Here is a 19,112-nt window from a genome sequence, read left to right as displayed (position 1 = left end):
TCCAAATTACTAAGCAGAGATCTGTGTTACTTCCCAAGTCGTGGCTCTTTGAATGTCTTCCATGCAGCCCGGCGTCCATCTGGTCCCAGTCTAGCCAGACCAATCCCTGAGAAACCTGGGCTCTCCCCCGCCTCAGTGTTTGCATGCACATCATTCATTCAGCCCTTACAGAGCTCCACCCCGTATCCACACTGGGGGGTACAGGGACAATTTGTACCTAAACCTACTCTGAAGAGAATCAAGCCTGTGGAAAAGCTTGTGAAGGTCTTTTGTCATTTTTTTAAATTAGGAAACCTTTACATAAATATAAGAATTCAAAAATGCTAATAATTTATTTTGCAGTTCAAAAAATAGAGACTAATATTTGGATTCTGAAATAGTCCCTTTATCCTGCTATGGTATTTATTTTTGCAAAGTCCCCTTCTTTTTTTCCCCAAGTCATTAACTATTTTAACGTCCTTAACTATTCAAGTCAGATGGGAGAATTTATATCTTAATTAGAAAATATCAAGTATTTTAAAAAGATGCCAGATAATTTTAATACTTTTAACAGTGACAATAGATTTAAAATTGTGGTGGCATTTAATAATTTTATGTCAGATTTTAAGGAAATACTATTATTACCAAACTCATATCCATTTGTGTAGGGAAAGCAATTGATACTTTAAAATAATCATCCACCATGGTATAAATGAAGTAACTTATTTTTTATTTCCTGTTTAAAATTTTTTTTTTTTTTTTTGCTTTCCATGGGCATTTTAATAAAATTTGTAAATGTATGTCTGGGATGAGACTCGTCAAACATATTTTCTGTAAAAGCCATGTCTGTCTTTATTGAAGTGCACTGTGACATTTCTTTTGTTTGTTTTTGTACTAACCCTGTTGGCACATTAATTCTTACCAGAAGCCAAAGTGACTTCAGGGCTTTCGCTTTCATTATGTTGTCTGCCAGGGCAGTGTTTTATAATCAGATATGTGTGTGTGTGTGTGTGTGTGTGTGTAGGGGGGAGGGGCAACTCAGTGAAGTATCATTGATCACATTCTACAGCTTCCAAGGCTGTTTGCTAAATTGGTTGTAACTCACTGAAAGTGAATGGACCAGGGAAAATATTAAGTGCGCTCAGACAAGATTTTTTTTCTAATGTGGGTTTCTAATGCCTTTCGATAGCCAGCCAATTCAGTGCCAAATATTTCGGAATTTACTGAGGATTCTTTTACTTTTGTCTGTCACCTTAGAATCCTTTTGCAGAAAATGAAGAATCACAGCAAAGGTCAATTAGGATTTTGGGAATGAACACTTGGGATATTGCCCTGGAATTAATGAATTTTGATTGGAGCCTCTTCAATTCAATTCACGAGGTAAGTAAGGAGGGAAATGATAAAATAAATGCTAGTGCCATTATAACTGTGAATTCTTTTTGAAGAATATTTGTGTGTGACTGGGTTTTAACAAGATCCATCATCTGGTGATCTAGTTACGCTTTAGGATACCATGGCCCAAAGAAGATATTTGGGGACTTTAAATACATTAAAAGACTGACCCAAACCTAGGAAAATCAGAATACATGATCATGCTTTATTTGCACCTAATATTATACAATTGGATATTTGTGTTAATGTAGTATAAATATGCTATATTTTGTTTGAAAACATGTATTCATATATATATATATATATATATATATATATATATATATATATGAAGGTCTAATGGGGTGGAAGAGGCATTTTACATTTGATACCTTTGATATTGACATTTTTATTTTTCCATGAGCTTTACAGAGCTTTACAGTACTTACATGAGAAACACATTTATGTTTGTACCTACATGCACACACACACACACACACATTCCCAAGAACATTCTATACATTTAGACTATGCTGCAAAACTTCAAGTACTCTATTGAAAATTTTGAGATATACTTCATATTTTTATGTCCATCACCCTTTCCCTTGAGGACAGCTTAAACGTTTATAAAACAGTAGATGAGGGGTAAAATGCTACTGACAGTTGATGAATAAATGTAGCCAGGGGAAAGGCTCACAGGAATCAGGAGATGAAAAATGAGGCAGCTCTGTGCTACAATATGTTGCATTTGCTTTGCTGTGTAGTGAAATGTTTCATTACAAGAAGGCCTTTCCTCCTGAAGAAGGAACTCGTGCCCAATTTAGGGACCCCCCCAAGCTTCACTTTCACTTTGGAACGTTTTTTAAATGTCCTCATGTTTTCTCACTGACAACATTCCAACCTGATGATCTAAATTTGAGCAAGTAGTGAACTCATTCAAGCTAAATGACTTGTGACTTTGCAAATGGTAATAGAGTGGGGTGCATCCCTGCTTATGTGCTTATGCCATAGGAGAATGTGAATTACTGCTGTAAAATATACATGCACACCCCTCCGGTTAGAAACAGATCTCTTCCATTGCTTTGCATATGGTCAGTCTATGTCACTAGTGACTGGTCTGACTCGATTTTGTCAGTTTTGTACCTTGTCCTAATCTTGATCTCTTTCTGTGATTTGACAATGTCTTATGTCAGTGGTTCTCAAAGAGTGGGTTCCCAGACCAGCATTATCAGCACACCTGGGGACTTGTTAGAAATGCAGATTTTGGCCAGACCACAGACCTACTGACCCAGAAAATTTGGAGGGTGGGGCCCAGCAATCTGTGCTTTAACAGGCCTCCAGGTGATATGGATTCACACTGAAATGTAAGAACCCTTGTCTAGAGAACCTACCTGTGAGAGTCTAATGTAATGATAGTCATTTGCACTTGAAGTTGCTTATAGAACAAGTTTGGGAAGTTTGGATTTGATTCAGCCTGTGACTTAAACTTTAGAATGTCTTAGGTTTTCACGAAAAGTGTCATCCTTGCATTCTAAAAAATTACATTTATGTAAGGCTTCTGCGTGAAGGCATTTCTGAAAGTCAAGATAAATTATCTTGAATTTACTATATTGTTATTTGTTATATCTAACATGTTATGATATGACAGTGCCTACCTGAAGTAGCTCTTAAAAATGAATTGAATTTTGAATCAACTTAACTCTGTGCTACAACAGTAAACACTTGTATGAATACATTGTCTTTCAGCAAGAGCTGATCTACTTCACGTTCAGCAGACAAGGAAGTGGGGAGCACACAGTGAACCTGAGCCTCCTGCTCCAGAGGTGCAATGAGGTCCAGCTCTGGGTGGCCACGGAGATTCTGCTCTGCAGCCAACTGGGCAAGAGAGTGCAGCTGGTGAAAAAATTCATCAAAATTGCTGCTCAGTGAGTTTCTAGTGGTAAAAAATGCAATTCTTCTCCTCTCTTTGAGAGGGTACATTATTTTCCTTGTGATGATCAGAAGGGATGAGATGCAGAAGGGTACTATTGAGTTAAATGACCAAATGATTGAAAAGGTCTGTTTTTGAATATTTCTGACTTCGCCTTTGAAGTATTTATATCTTAAAGTAAATGTCAAAATACTAGACCAAAGCACTCTGCTCTATGCTGTAGAGAAAAGCAGGCAGTGCACACATGCCCCATCGTGCAGCTAAATTACCCTTGTAGCCAGGTGAGCTACAGTAGGTTGGGAAAATGGGGGAAGGTGATGTGAGGGGGGTGAGAACCATTGAAAGTCAGATGCATTTCACGATTCTGCTTTTGGCTCCTTGATGCCCAGAGTATGAACTTTGCAAACTCCTTAGCAGGCCCTGCAGTGTCTGGTCGCACCTGACCTCTGAGCCTCACCCCATGCTGCAGCCACTCTAAATGGCTCTTCCTTTCCCATGCACACCATCATCCAAGCCTGGACATGTTTTGTTGGCTCTGCCAAGAATGGCCACTTCCACCCAGCAAATTGCTGTCATGCTTCAAGACCTAGGTCGTATGCTGCTTCCTTCCTAAAATCATCCCTGACTTTCAAATGCAGGGTCAACTCCTCCTTACCCTGACCTCCCCCTACCATGCACACATGGTTTTTTTTCCTTTTTTAAAAAACTTCTTTATTATATTGATTAAACTTACCTTTTTATATAGAATTCCTTCAGTGGACTGTGTTAGCTTCCAAAGGACAGGGACCATTTCTAATCAATCACTGTACCCGGGGTGCCTGGTACTGAACTTGGTAAATAGCAATGACTCAGTAAAGTCGGTTGAATGACATTGTAGTAACTTCCTGGGAGCATCTCTTAAAATACCAGATTAATATCCTGAAACCACTCTTGGGACAGCTTCGCAACAGAAACAGGCAACATGAATCAAAATCTTTCCCAGTTCCTTCTACCTTCCAGTCTTCCCATTTTTTTTTTCTCCTTTGTTTTTCAAAGTAGTTTTTATATCAAACCGTTTCTGAGTACATGTCAGTGTAATATATTTAGGAAATATGTATTGATCATTCATTAATGTTTGCACATCCATGCAGGGTATTGTGGGGAAATCAGAGTGAGCCTGCACTCAATCGGCTGGGGGGATACTTTCTATAACTCAAATGTCTAATTTGCAAAATAGAACCTGAGGGTGCCCTATGATGAGATGAAATTCTTTCAGGGGCTTTAGAGGATGGGAAGCTTATATGCCAAGGGTGTGGGAAAGGAGGATTAGAAAAACATTTGGAAGAAAGTAGCATTTTGAATTTTGGGTAGGAATTCAAAAGAGCACACTGTCCGGGGAGGTCAGACTCATGAGAGAGAAGCAGAGAAGTTCATCGGAGGCAGAGAGCATGTGGTCAGAGAAAGGAACCTCATCTAGTTTGGCGAGAGCGGAAAGTATTTGTAAGGAAGTTGTGGGAGACTGATCTAAAAAGGAAGATGGGACCAAATTTTAAAGGATGTTGAATTTCAGAATGAAAAGTTTAGACTGAATTGAGAAGGCGGTAGGGATTCTTTGAAAGTTTTTGTGCAGGAGATGGATGTGATCCACGTTGTCCCTCAGGAGGGTTGATCTGAAAGTAGCACATAGACTGAACTGTTGGTGAGGAGACCCCAGAAGCAGGATATTTTGTTTACTTAGGTGAGAGATAATGGTGGTTCCTGACCTGGTGTTTGATGTGACTGGTGATGGACGGAGAGATAGATAACAGATATGCCTAAATCTTGGACTGCTTTTATGATGAGTGCTCCTTTTTTGTTTGTTTGTTTGGCCAGTACATTTTCTATAATAGCCTGTGACATTCTTAAATGTGAGGCTCTTTGGGATCAAAAACTTACTTATAAATGCCAGTTACTTGGTGAAATGGGACATGAATGTCCTAAGGAGTAAAATGACACCACATAGCTTAGTTCCCAGTATAAGATTATATCTGTCCTCAGGGAAATGAAATATGTATATTCACATCTTCTCCATATGGCCTCATGCTCTTGAATTGTTTGCTGTACTGGTCTCTATCCCTGGCCCATAGAACAGAATGCCAACAGAAACATAAAGTTAAATTCTTCATAATCACACTGGTAGGAATAGCCAAGGGAAAACAATCATTTCCGTGATCACGAAGTGTCTTCCCTGCCTAAGGCATCCTATTTGCATATTCATGTTTCCTTCCTTCTTACCAATCCCATCCCCCCACCTCTGTGGGTTGAGTGGATTTTATTTCCTTGCACAAAGGAGTGTTAGACTGACAATAAACTGGAATGTTTTAATGTCAGTCTGTTCTTACCTTGAAATGAATGAACCTTGGTACAGGAAGGTTCCAGATGGGAATGGTAACCCATATTTGTACTGTATCAATTTGTCTTATAGAGAAATCATTTCTATATTAATTTTTTTTTTTTACAGATTCAGATGTTAAGTATATGTGGGTTTTTGTTTTTGTTTTTTTAATTTTAAGTATGGCTAAAAAGATCTGAACCAGGAAAATTGTTTATGGGGAGATAAAAGATAAAAAGATGAGACTTACATCTAAGATTTTGTGTGAATAAATGATTCTGAATACAAAGAAGAATAATAAACTTTTTATAATGACTAATAATAAAATGATTTCCCCGAAAAGTCTTGTTTTCAGCTCCAGCAGTTGCTGTCTGAAAGGCTTGCTGTATACTCTGCATTTGAGTGATGGGCAGAGTATAAAAATGTTTGGTGGGCCATGACAGAACCAGTGGGGCTTCCGTCATGCAGTAAGGTGGGAGGACTGGGAGTAAGGGGAGGGCATCCAGTGCCTCTGGCATAGGGATGGGGCACCTCTCGCTGACCTCAGCGTTTTGGCAGGAGAGCCTGGCATCATCGCATCAAGAGATGGAGCTGACTCAAGTCTCTTCTGGCTGATGTGAACTTGCCAGGGTGTGATGAGACAGAAAGGGTGGAATGAGGGAAGAGAGTGGCGGGAGGGAAGCAGAGTTGTAGTGTTGATGCCTTTAGGCACCCGTTTCTCAGAAACAGGAAGATTTCTAAACCATAGACCAGGGGAAGTGTCCTGTTTGTTTGTTCATGGAATATACCAAGCAGGGTCTACCCAGGAGGCAGTTGGCAGAAACCAGCTAAAGGGGCCAGTTAGACTGAATTTCAGGTCCTCTTGCCCACCGGGGAACTATAGGCAGAGTCCAAAGCTGGGCAGGAAGACTGAAGGGAACAGATCATGCCCAGTGGAGACTCCGCAGTGAGGGGCTTGCAGGACTGTGTTCACCCAGGTATTTTGGACACTAGGTGCATAGGCAGCAGTGCCTTTCTAGGTTCCCCTATTAATGGAGCTAGAATTTCCAAAATGCTCCCAATGGGTGAGCCCCACTGCCTTGATACCCTCGCGCATCTGTACTGGGCAGTGTCCAGTCCATGAGGCTGGCTCTGGGAGCAGGCAGGTTTAGGCAGGACCGGCCAGGGCACAGCCACCTCTATATATGACCACTTTAAGGGCCCAAAACAGTTTCCTGGCTCTGAATCAATGCTCCTGTACACACCTGTGCGACTGGAAATCAGTATAGTTTTGAGAGACAGAAGTTTTTAATATGTGTTGAGAACCTTTAAAGTCATGATAGCTTTTGATCAATCCTGTAATGACTGGAAGTCTAACTTAATTTTAGAAAATCATAAATACAGTAAAAAGTTTTGTTCACAGAAGATATTTATTGTAGCATTTTACATTGATTTGAATTGTATTGAACTGAAAATAGTTTAAATGTCTACAACAAGGGAATAAGTAAACAAATTATGAAATAAGTTTTTGATGAAGTGTTCTATAACCATTAATGATAACAGTGAAGAATCCATAATATATAACATGGTATAAAACTGAAAAATCGGGATACAGAGTTGTATATACACTGTTCCCAAATTCCATTTGAGACATTGATGGAGATGTCATGGAAGAGATGACATGTGAGGGCAGCTCGATCAACACACACTAGGTACTTGTTATGCCTCTGACTTACTGCTAAGCACTTTCATCTTTTTTCATATTTAATTATTAAGTCCGGGTAGTTTTAAAATTTTCAAATCTTTCCTCAGAGAAGTTGTTTTCTAATACATCCCAGATTAAGGAATATCTGGAATTCACAGGCTGTTCCGGCCAACCTGGAGGCCCACCCTCCCTCTGCTTCATCAAGCCCCTCTGCTGGCTTTGAAAAGTAATGGAATTTTTTGACTGATTAAGTTGAAGGGCAAGATTGACATTCTGCAGAGCAGATAACCTTCCAGAGTGAATGGAGCTCAACATGGTCTTATTTTGCATTTTATTTCCTTTATTCCTTAAATGAGAAATGTGAGACAGTGTCCCCATAATATATGCCATATTTTAAATACATACATAACATAGTAGCTATTTTGTTGAGAGCAAAGAAAATATGTCTAAATGTAATGGGAGGGGGACCTGTGAGATAAGAGGGCCTTGTTTCTCAAAAAAGAAAGACAACATACAGATTATAGATACAGAATCAGGAGCTGTTACAATGAGTATGGGATATATACAGAAACATGAATGTAAGAGCTTTCCGTTGAAATTGTCAGTGCATCCAAAATAGATTTTTAAAAGGGAGGAATCTTTTGAAGTATCCAGAGGGTATCAAGAACACAGATCTCTTCCTAAAGGTAAGGAAGCATTTGGAATCCTTTCATTTGTGTTGAGGGGATACCGCCCCATCCCACAGGGACGGTCAAGACTGTGTAGGTCACAGAGCAGAGTTCAGCCCTGCCCTAGAGGTTGAACTCTGTGGCCTGGGAGAGTCTTGGCAGCTTTATCTTTTGTGATCATCTGGTGAAAGGATGTTGCCTCAGAGTGCCTTCTGCTTTCTTTTATTCCATAGCTGCAAAGCCCAGAGAAACCTGAATTCTTTCTTTGCTATTGTGATGGGTCTCAACACTGCTTCTGTCAGCCGGCTGTCCCAGACCTGGGAGGTGAGCCCTGGGGGTCCATACGGAGGGTGGAGTTGGGGCCGGGTTGGGGACAAATAAAACTGAACGGGAAGTGGTCCAGCTAACAGTCTTTATTTAAAATAAATGGTTTAAATGAGATACGTAGCACTAGAAAAAAATGTTAAAAAATTAGTGTCTCAAGTCGTCAGGAACTATTTTCATCAAATGGTCTTCAAAATGGTTCTGTAATATATATGAAAGAAACACAACTTGTAAAATGCTTCCCAGCTAGAATTAGTTTTCTGCTTTTCTCCTGTGATGGCCTGGTTACAGTTCCATGTTGGTCATTTCAAAAGCTCACCTGTGTGTCCAGAAGCAGATTTGCAGAGATGCTAATGAATTCAAGCTACCAGTCCTCTCACTTGTGGGGCCTCTGGCAGGATGTTCATGTGGATGATGGATATCTTTACAGAATCTGCAAAAGTAATTTTGTATTCTTTTTTCCTAAAGAGGGCCCACAAAATGTTTTAAGTTTCAGGCCTCCCAAATCCTGGCTCTGCCTGTCAGGGTTGTGTGATGAAGGCTGTTTGGGTTCGAAGGGGGAGGGGGCCACTCAAGTTAGCGCACGTTCTGAAACGTGGACTCTGAGGGTCTACGTGGGAAGAATGGAAGCTGGGGTGTCCCTAAATGTAGCCAGACACAGATGTAGGGTCCTCTGCCTCCCCGATGACCCCGACACCTTCTTTCTTTGGGCTTTCGTTTCTTTCTCTCTCCATTCCCTACTGACTGCGTACGTAATTCCCCGTACCATTTCTCTCTCTCATCCTTTCTCTCTGACCGTCAGGTCTTCTCCCTTACGGGTCCAGGCTGCTTGTGGCTCGCTGCAGCTCCCTCAGCCTCTCCCCACCCTCTCAGATTCAGCTCCTCTTGCTGCCTGCCCTGCCCTCTTCGTGGTCCCCAGTTCACACTCCTGCAGGAGAGAAGCTGACAGGCCAACTCTTGTTTTTCTCACATTCCATCTCAGCGACGGTCTGTGGGCAGCTTTGGGGTTCACCTTCTTTGCGTCAGGGGCCACACTCTGATGGAATGCTCAGTGGTGACCCGAGGGTCAGGGTCAGTGCTCCCTAAAGGGGTTCAAAAGAAAAGCAACAAAAGGCTTGCATCTCTGGTTAAGCAAACCAGATGCGCACACACTTCATGAGATTCAAGGAGGTGGGCAAAAAAAGCCACAATTGATCAGAGCAAGAGGAAAACAAGTGGCTAGCAAGGGTCCGGGGAGGAGAGTGGAATTTTAAATTACACCCGGAAAGAAGGCTTGATCTGCAAACATTGAAAGGAGAACAGTTCAATTAAATTCACATGGTGTGTATTTCACGCGCACAGCGACTGCCTGCCACGTGCGCAGCTCTGCATCAATGCCGTGGCAGATGGAAGGTGGCCAGCTTAGCACAGGGTGTGCTGTGGTCAAGGAGGTCTTGAACCGGTTCCAGGCGGGCCCCAGCCGAGCAATGGAGGAATCATGCTGTCTCAGGGTGGCTGAGAAGCCTTAAGCAGCAGGGCCTTGGAAGCTGAGTCGGGAGTTGCTGGGGGCATTGGGGTGGGCCTCCCTCGCAGAGGTGAGCTCCGTGTCTCTAGGCCTGGAAAGCGATCGCACTGTCCTAAATAGGCAATACAGGCAGAGAAGTCGGTTTGAGGAACTAGAACAGAGGTCAACAAACATTTTGGGGAAAGAGCCAGATAGTGAATATTTTTAGGCTGTGCGGGCCATGTGGTCTCCACTGCCGTGACTCAACTCTGTCATTGAGGTGCAAGAGCAGCCATGGTTAGTTGATAAATGATGAGCATGGCAGTGCTCCAGTAAAGCTTTATTTGCAAAAGCAGATGGGCAGATTTGGCCCATGGCTGACCCCTGGAGTAGGTAAGTTTGGCTTTAGATATGTTGAGTTTGAGGTGACACTGGGATATTCGTGTGGAATATCCAACAGACTAAGATACGCAGCTCAGAAGAACAACTGCCATCAGTTGCAGATGTCTGCGTTTTATCTTTTCTCATTTGATTTGTCTTGCATTTATTAATACACGTGTATTGGTGTGTGTAACAGTAGCTGCCAGATCAAACAACCTGTGTGCTGTCCAGATGCAAAATTATCAATCTGATAATTTTGAATAATTTAAAAGTCTATTGTGGGGTTTACCTCATTATTTTGATTTGTTTTAGAAGCAGAAAATCTCACAAATCTTCTAGAACAGTCATAAGTGTTAATAGCTGGAATTTGCTGAGCACTGACCACGGACCGTACACTTCCTATGAGTTATCTCCATTTCAATCAGACAACGTGGAGACTCACTGCAGACACACAGCTAGAAAGGGGCAGAATTCAAATTCAGAGTGACTTACTCTGAGGCATCTAGCTTTTCACTTCACCATGTTAAAGGCAGGCTGGGGCTTCCCTGGTGGCTCGGTGGTTGAGAATCCACCTGCCAATGCAGGAGACACGGGTTTGAACCCTGGTCCGGGAAGATCCCACATGCCGCGGAGCAGCTAAGCCCGTGTGCCACAACTACTGAGCCTGTGCTCTAGAGCCCATGCTCTGCAACAAGAGAAGCCACTGCAATGAGAAGCCCGCACACCACAATGAAGAGTAGCCCCTGCTCGCCGTGACCAGAGGAAGCCCGTGCGCAGCAATGAAGACCCAATGCAGCCAAAAATAAATAAATAAATAAATAAATGCAGGCTGGAAAATTCCAGGCCCTTCTTCCTTAGGCCCAAATTTTTATTTGGGAAGATGACCTATGTTTCCATCCTCTGTCAGTCTTCATGCCACCAGTTGGTGTGGGTGATCTTTACAGTTCAGTGATTCTATCCATCAAAGTGCAGGCTTCATCATTTAGGGTTTTCATGGGCTTTCACTATTTAGCCCTCTGCTGTGAAACATAATTATATCATTTATACAAAAAACATCAGCCAACATTATTATTTCCCACTCAGCAAGACTGTTTAAGAAGGTGAGAGCAGGGCTTCCCTGGCAGAGCAGTGGTTGAGAATCCACCTGCCAATGCAGGGGACACGGGTTCAAGCCCTGGTCCGGGAAGATCCCACATGCCGTGGAGCAACTAAGCCCATGGGCCACAACTACTGAGCCTGCGCTCTAGAGCCCACGAGCCACAACTACTGAGCCCACATGCTGCAACTACTGAAGCCCACGCGCCTAGAGCCCATGCTCCACAACAAGAGAAGCCACCACCATGAGAAGCCCATGCACCGCCATGAAGAGTAGCCCCTGCTCTCCACAACTAGAGAAAGCCCGCATACAGCAACGGAGAACCAAAGCAGCCAAAAATAATAAGTAAAAGAAAAAAAAAAAAGTGAGAGCATTTGTCAGAGGTAAGATACAGAACCAAAATCCAAGTTTTTATTAAAAGATCACCAGTGTGTGGAATGTTTAACCAGCTGGATTCCTGATCATGTGGCTGTTATTTATTTTAAACTGTCTTTAGCAACATTCCCAAGGAAGGTCGCATTAAGGAATGATGAAAATTGCATAATGAGAAGCAATCAGGGTAGAACCAGATGATAGAGCTATTTATGTTCAGAAATGTGACATATGTAACACAACTTAATGAACATTCCCCTTAGTGCCTCTCAAAATAACTGACTTCTTTTGACCTTTTCTTTTTTGTTTGTTTGTTTTTAGAAAATCCCTGGGAAGTTTAAGAAACTTTTTTCTGAACTTGAAAGTTTAACAGTAAGTAGTTGAGCCAGAGTGGACTTATTCTTCGAACTGGTTGCTGGTGTCCAATTTCTTTCTAGATTTCAGTTGTCGGTATCTGCACTTTACCATGTCAGGTAGCTTAGACTAGTTCACTTGTATATGAAAATGTAGCTTTGCTTCTTACAGAGTGAAGCAAGTTAACAGTTAATGCTTCTTCCTCTCCGTGGAAAACGGTAGTGAGAATGGTCCTCTTGGTATGATATTCAGAAGGCAGATTTTTAAGTATACTCAATTTTCAGTCTCTTTTCAGATTACAGTAAAACTGTTCTCCTGTTTTCTCTGCATTATCTGTGCATTATGAGGGCAGTTTTTCTTTGCAGTGTGCTTAACAAAAGGCTGTGGGGTTACCTCATGGTAGAAACTATGGAGAAGAAACTGTACTTAAGGAACCTATTTGAGGGAAGAATAATAGGGCAATCAAAAGGTGTCTGTCCTTTGCAGTCATTTCCCATTATTGTCAACCAATAACTTGACTTTCATTCATTGCCTAGATTTCCTGCCCTAATTTAGTGAGTTTATTCTCCTAGGAAACCTTTATCTACTTTGTTCTTAGGAAGAACCACTCTATATCTAAATCATGTTCAAATTGTATAGTAAAAGTGGATTTAGAATTGTTTCTATAGCACATTGATTTTTCTTTCTCTTTGTAACCTTCTTGGTTCGGCAGGATCCTTCCCTGAATCACAAAGCCTACCGAGATGCATTCAAAAAGATGAAGCCACCCAAAATCCCTTTCATGCCCTTATTGCTTAAAGGTAACAGTTTTCTATCTTTTATGCTATGTAATTCCATCTTCCAGAAATTTATCACTCTACAGAGAGCAAGAAAAGGAATCTCAGTTTATTTCTTTAAAGTAATTTTGACATTCAGACCTAACTGTGTTGGCTTGTGATTGTTTTTCAAATGTTCAATTATTTATGAAATGCTTAAAATACTTAATTGTACTTAAGTAGACATCAAAGTGTTTTCTATTGATTCACAAAACTTGGCACTGGAAACGTTTGTGTTTTTACTTTAGTCTGCTTTAAGCATTGTCTTATTTGAGTCTACAATTCACTTAATTCAACCAATAATAAGGCTGGCATAAAGAATCCAAACAGTGATCAGTCACGTTCTATGTTTGCAACTTAAATTTCAGAGATTCAACCCGTGGCCTTCTGCTGTGTGAGAAATACCTTTGGTCAACCCAGGCAGTGTAGTGTATGAAGAGTTTTGGTAGGGAATGTACTTTCTTCTTTCCAGGAGTGAATCCAGTTGGGAAAGTATCTGACAGCTCCAAGTTAGTCGACTAACTTCTCTTCTGTAGAGCACCAGATCATTCATCATGAAACATGTTAGTTAAATTTACTGACGATCTCAGGGGTCTCTTTCAAACCCAGGGGATTAATGAAAGGGAGGTTCGTTTTCATCTGGCCTATGCTCCTGACATTTAGTATATATCCTACCTATGTGCTTTCCAGGAGAAGCGGGTTGGTCATTTTTCTTGGCTGTATTTTGATTCTTTCCAAGGGATTATAGGAATACTCTTTTATATTGCCTTCACCCTTCAGAGGCTTGTAAATTCTGCTGGCTCAGGCCCCGGTGCCTACACCCATAAGTGTGATTCTGGAAATGAATTACCTGGGAACTGGATTGCTGGTTGGCCTGGCCGTCTCCTCCCTCACCTCCCCCCATCGCCAAGCCCCACTCGCAGTAAAGCTGATACTCCCTTTTCGGCTTCTCTCAAGAACAACCAGAGCTTGGAGAAGTGTTGAGTTGCTGTGCATCCCTGCAGCTATGTATTCAATCTTCATCTAGTATAAAGCAAGAATTTCTGGGAAACAATAATGTATTAGGACAATTGAGAGTCACACAGAATGCTTCATTCGAGCTCAAAAGATTCTGCGAAATGTAAATGGATGAAATAAGGAGAGATTGTAAAGCCAGAATACCAACTTAAAAGTTCATTTAATTTTTCATGTTTATTTCTAAGATAAGTTTATTCAGGCTTCTGATTTTTATTTAAAATAAAACACCAGCTGGAGAGCAGGGGTGGTGGCCTGTGGGAAGTGACACTTAGAATTATTTAGACACAAATAGGAAAAATAGGAAGTGAAGGCAGATCTGGGAAAGGAATTGATTTTAGAAAGACAATATTTTGAAACAGTGGATGTTTTTAAGGTAATGAGAAAACAGTTGACAATGTCCCGTTAACTTAATTAGATGTAAGCTGAGCTTTCTGCTATATATTAGTGGTTTTTCCCCCAAAGTACTTAATGCAGTCAGGTGCCTCACACTTATGTCTTAGCTTGGATGCAATTTTATGTTTTACTGAGTTTATCTAGACCTCTTTGTCGGCAGCAAAACAAATTTCCCTTTTTTCTTTGTGTGTGTGTGTGTGTGTGTTTAAATTTTTTTTTTTAATAAATAGGTTTTTTCTCTTTTTTTTTATACAGCTGGTTCTTACTAGTCATCAATTTTATGCACATCAGTGTATACATGTCAATCCCAATCTCCCAATTCATCCCACCACCACCCCACCCCCCCGCCACTTTCCCCCCTTGGTGTCCATACGTTTGTTCTCTACATCTGTGTCTCTATTTCTGCCCTGCAAACCGGTTCATCTGTACCATTTTTCTAGGTTCCACATATATGCGTTAATATACGATATTTGTTTTTCTCTTTCTGACTTAACTGCACTCTGTATGACAGTCTCTAGATCCATCCACATCTCAACAAATGACCCAATTTCGTTCCTTTTTATGGCTGAGTAATATTCCATTGTATATATGTACCATATCTTTTTTATCCATTCATCTGTCGATGGGCATTTAGGTTGCTTCCATGACCTGGCTATTGTAAATCGTGCTGCAATGAACATTGGGGTGCATGTGTCTTTTTGAATTATGGTTTTCTCTGGGTATATGCCCAGTAGTGGGATTGCTGGGTCATATGGTAACTCTATCTTTAGTTTTTTAAGGAACCTCCATACTGTTCTCCATAGTGGCTGTATCAATGTACATTCCCACCAACAGTGCAAGAGGGTTCCCTTTTCTCCACACCCTCTCCAGCATTTGTTGTTTGTAGATTTTTTGATGATGGCCATTCTGACCGGTGTGAGGTGATAACCTCATTGTAGTTTTGATGTGCATTTCTCTAATAATTAGTGGTGTTGAGCAGCTTTTCAAATTTCCCTTTTTTTCTGCTGAAAATACATTCTCTCATTCACGCTAGTAAATTAAACTTTTTTTTTTCATTAGAAGCTCAAGTTTAAAGAAGCACTTGTTTTTCCTTTATCTTAATTTTTTGTCATTATAAAACAACATTAGTACTCTCTTGCATTTAAAGTTACTATTTTTGTCTGAAATAATTTCCAAAGGAAAACAGGATGAAACTTTTAAATATGTGTATATCACGTCTGAGGTGAGACATTTTGGAAAACATAAATGACATTCTTAGCTTTTGTTAAATGCAAAATTATTTTAAAATTTGCTGTAAACTAGAGCAACCAACATTTTCATGAAAACTTCCCAGCCCTCCCACCTTGTGCCTCCTGCTTTGGATTGCTTTTGGTTAGAGAAAGAGACCAAATTGAAGTCCTTGGGTGTTAAGAAGGATTAGGGCTCCCAGGTTTCATTTTTTGAGATAGTCAATTCCCAATACCATGCAGATTATCAAGTGAGCACATAACCTAAAAATGCTTCCAGCCATCAGCTTTTCTATTTCCCAGTGAATTTCTTACTTCTGTTTTACTTTCCCCCCCTACTGTGGAATCCAGTTCAGAAAGTGGTGAGTGGGAAAGCCCAAGTAAGTGTTGGGGAAAGGATCCAGCTGAGCTAAAGGTCAAAAGCAGTTGAATAATCTGTATCACGGCGTTTTGGGAGATGGTAGTCCTTCCAGTAGAGTGAATAATCAACAGGTGTCTGTCTGAAGGTAAACTGAGGTCGTGTTTGTATCTTCGAGCGCAGATTATTATTGCACATTTGCAGGGGTGTTTAAATAAAAGGAATGTTGAGGTGCTTGTATGTTTTTTCCTTCTCTTTCACTTGCCATCTCTTCAAACAGAATCCTTTCACCCCCCGTCCTGTTATATGAAGTGTTAGGAGCATGTTCAGATGTCTCCAGATAAAGGGGTCTGGCAGTTGCTCATTTCTAGCACTCTGAACCTGGTGGGTGCCCTGAACTGCTTCACAGCCCATGACTTAGGTTCTGAGACCCCCGATTTTGAGCTAAATCACCTGTATTGGTTTATCCCTCTCACGCCTGCCTCATCACACACCTGCCATTTATCTGCATCAAAACCTTCAGCCATTTGACCCCCTTCTCCTGGGCAGCAGCCCCTTCCAGCCCCTCTTGCCTCCCCACCTGGCCAGACACACTTTCCCTGCCTTATCCTCAGGCCAGCATCAGCCTAACAACCCCTCACCCTCAGTAGAGCCGCCATCCTCATGCGCTGACCTCGACAAGTCCTTGAGAGGTGAGGTTAAGCAAGATCACCCAGGCAGAGGAGAGTTGCAGAGGCCCCCAAAGAAGATGTACAGATGGCCAAGAAGCACATGAAAAGATGCTCAACATCACTAATTATTAGAGAAATGCAAATCAAAACCACAATGAGGTATCACCTCACACCAGTTAGAATGGGCATCATCAGAAAATCTACAAACAACAAATGCTGGAGAGGGTGTGGAGAAAAGGGAACCCTCTTGCACTGTTGGTGGGAATGTACATTGATACAGCCACTATGGAGAACAATATGGAGGTTCCTTAAAAAACTAAAAATAGAATTACCATATGATCCAGCAATACCACTCCTTGGCATATACCCAGAGAAAACCGTAATTCAAAAAGACACATGCACCCCAACGTTCATTGCAGCACTATTTACAATAGCCAGGTCATGGAAGCAACCTAAATGCCCATCGACAGATGAATGGATAAAAAAGATATGGTACATATATACAATGGAATATTACTCAGCCATATAAAGGAACGAAATTGAGTCATTTGTTGAGACATGGATGGATCTAGAGACTGTCATACAGAGTGAAGTAAGTCAGAAAGAGAAAAACAAATATCGTATATTAATGCATGTATGTGGAACCTAGAAAAATGGTACAGATGAACTGGTTTGCAGGGCAGAAATAGAGACACAGATGTAGAGAACAAACGTATGGACACCAAGGGGGGAAAACCGCGGTGGGGTGGGGATGGTGGTGTGCTGAATTGGGAGATTGGGATTGACATGTATACACTGATGTGTATAAAATTGATGACTGATTAAAAAAAAAAAAAGTTGCGGAGGCCCCCATCTCCCATGAATTCAGCAAGGTGGCTGTAACGGGTGGTCAGAAATGTCCAAGTCCTTTCGGGTACCAGAGAGGCACTGTGGAGAGAGCAAGCAGGCTGCCGGGGCTTGGGTCCTGGCTCTGAGACTTAGAGCTGTGATCATGGGCCAGCTGTGCTTGTTCTTTGGACCCTCATTTCTTCACATTCTTTTCCTGCTAGGGCTTTTACCTTATAGTCTTTTGTGAGGATTAAATGAGTTAATGCCATGTCTGACGCTGTTAATAAATATAAGCTGCGTTATTATCATCATCTTTGGGAACATAGGGAGGGGATGACAAACCTTGGAACACTGGGGAAATGGACCAAGAAACTCTTGACAGGGCATTTGTAATCCGAATTCTCCGGGAGTGAGGAGTTACTAGGCTCGTAGGTGGTGTTTAATGTAGATAGAGTACACACAGTGCTTTGCTTGCTGTACAAAAAAGATACAAGCTAACTGTGTTGGCTACTCTTTTTCTAAATATTGTGTCAGAGGTTGAAAGCTTGCAATTCTATTCTGAAAGCAAAACAGTGAAAGAAAATAACCAGAGAGTTTGTCAGATGACTGTGTAGTTGTGAATTGCTTCCCTGCTAAGACATCAGTTTAAAAAAAAAAAAATCGAGGGGAAAAAAGAAAGAAAAAAGGCTTAGGAAAACGTTGCAGTCTGGTGGGGCTGGAAGCTGTGAATAAAGAATGCCGTGAGAAAAGGGTCGTCATCAGTGTAGTCTGTAACTGTGTAACTGGTGTTGCCCCCTGGTGGGCAGTCAAAGCTCAGCGGCTGGGTGTGTTGCAGGCAGATTTCCCAAGCACCTATCTCGTAATTGCCCCATAGGGACCAGCAGAATCAAAGTCTTGATTAAATGCAAATGCTTTCCCTTTCTATTTAGAGGAATTTTAATCTGTTCGTTTCCCTCTTTTATATCATGTTATTTTAACAAGATTTTTGAAAATGATGTTCATTTGGTTTGTCCTCCATGTCTGTGATATAACATGATTATTTGCATGTTCTTTAAATTGTAGTATATTTCTTACTTTGATTCTCCGCTGTGAGGATTCCCTAATGCTCAGTCACTGACCCTCTGATCTGAGTTTTTATAAGCCATCCCCTTTCAGAGCTTCAGTTGCTGTTATTATTGTAACTCATCCCTGTCTCTTGAAGAGACATTCCAGTAAGTTTTGCGACCAAAAGGAGATTTTTATTTGAATATCTTCTTTCACTTCAAATGCAGTGAGACTCAAATCAAATTAACATTCCCGTCCTCTGAAAATGTATCTTCATCCTACTTTCCTTATGTTGTTTTCATCAGTGATGCTTGCTTTCCAGTGGTTGAATAGGCCCAGAAACCTTGCCTTTTCCAAACCTGTCCCATTCCTCATTCACTTCGGATACCCAGTCAGGCCCTGGCTTTGAAAACCAAAAATCTAAACATCCAAATCTAGACCTTAATGCTTTAAGTAAAGCAGATCCATATACTTTGCCTGGGATTGTTAAAAAGCAAACACATAAATATTAAAATCCTTTTTGTTTCTGGGGGTTCAGTTCTTTTCTGCTCAGTGTTCTGGCCTAAAAACATAATGGACCAGTTAAGTTATAGAATAGTGTTAGTGTATATTAAGCAGGTTGAAGTCAGAGCCTGCAATGTAAGAGCAAGATATATACTTGCATGAGTGTTATAATGTTTTCTCTCCACACGCATACATTATGCCCCCTCACATCAAATACTATTCAGATTCAATTTCAAGTTGCCTGGTCAAATGCATGAAATAATC

General features: G+C 41.1%; 1 protein-coding gene across 2 annotated transcripts in view; it reads left to right on the top strand.

Moving 5' to 3' along the window:
* Window positions 1–19,112, top strand: part of RAPGEF5 (Rap guanine nucleotide exchange factor 5) — a 179,668-nt gene that overhangs the window by 148,083 nt on the left and 12,473 nt on the right. For both annotated transcript variants that reach the window (XM_057550581.1, XM_028166932.2), the window contains 5 exons: window positions 1,237–1,359; window positions 3,097–3,275; window positions 8,216–8,306; window positions 11,960–12,010; window positions 12,705–12,792. In XM_057550581.1, coding sequence (XP_057406564.1) covers window positions 1,237–1,359; window positions 3,097–3,275; window positions 8,216–8,306; window positions 11,960–12,010; window positions 12,705–12,792 — 532 coding nt within the window. The remainder of the gene's footprint in view (window positions 1–1,236; window positions 1,360–3,096; window positions 3,276–8,215; window positions 8,307–11,959; window positions 12,011–12,704; window positions 12,793–19,112) is intronic.

This window comes from Balaenoptera acutorostrata, chromosome 7, assembly GCF_949987535.1.
Source record: "Balaenoptera acutorostrata chromosome 7, mBalAcu1.1, whole genome shotgun sequence".
Classification (NCBI taxonomy): domain Eukaryota; kingdom Metazoa; phylum Chordata; class Mammalia; order Artiodactyla; family Balaenopteridae; genus Balaenoptera; species Balaenoptera acutorostrata.
The sequence above is the reverse complement of the archived record's forward strand: the minus strand, read 5'-3'. Positions and strand labels throughout refer to the sequence as shown.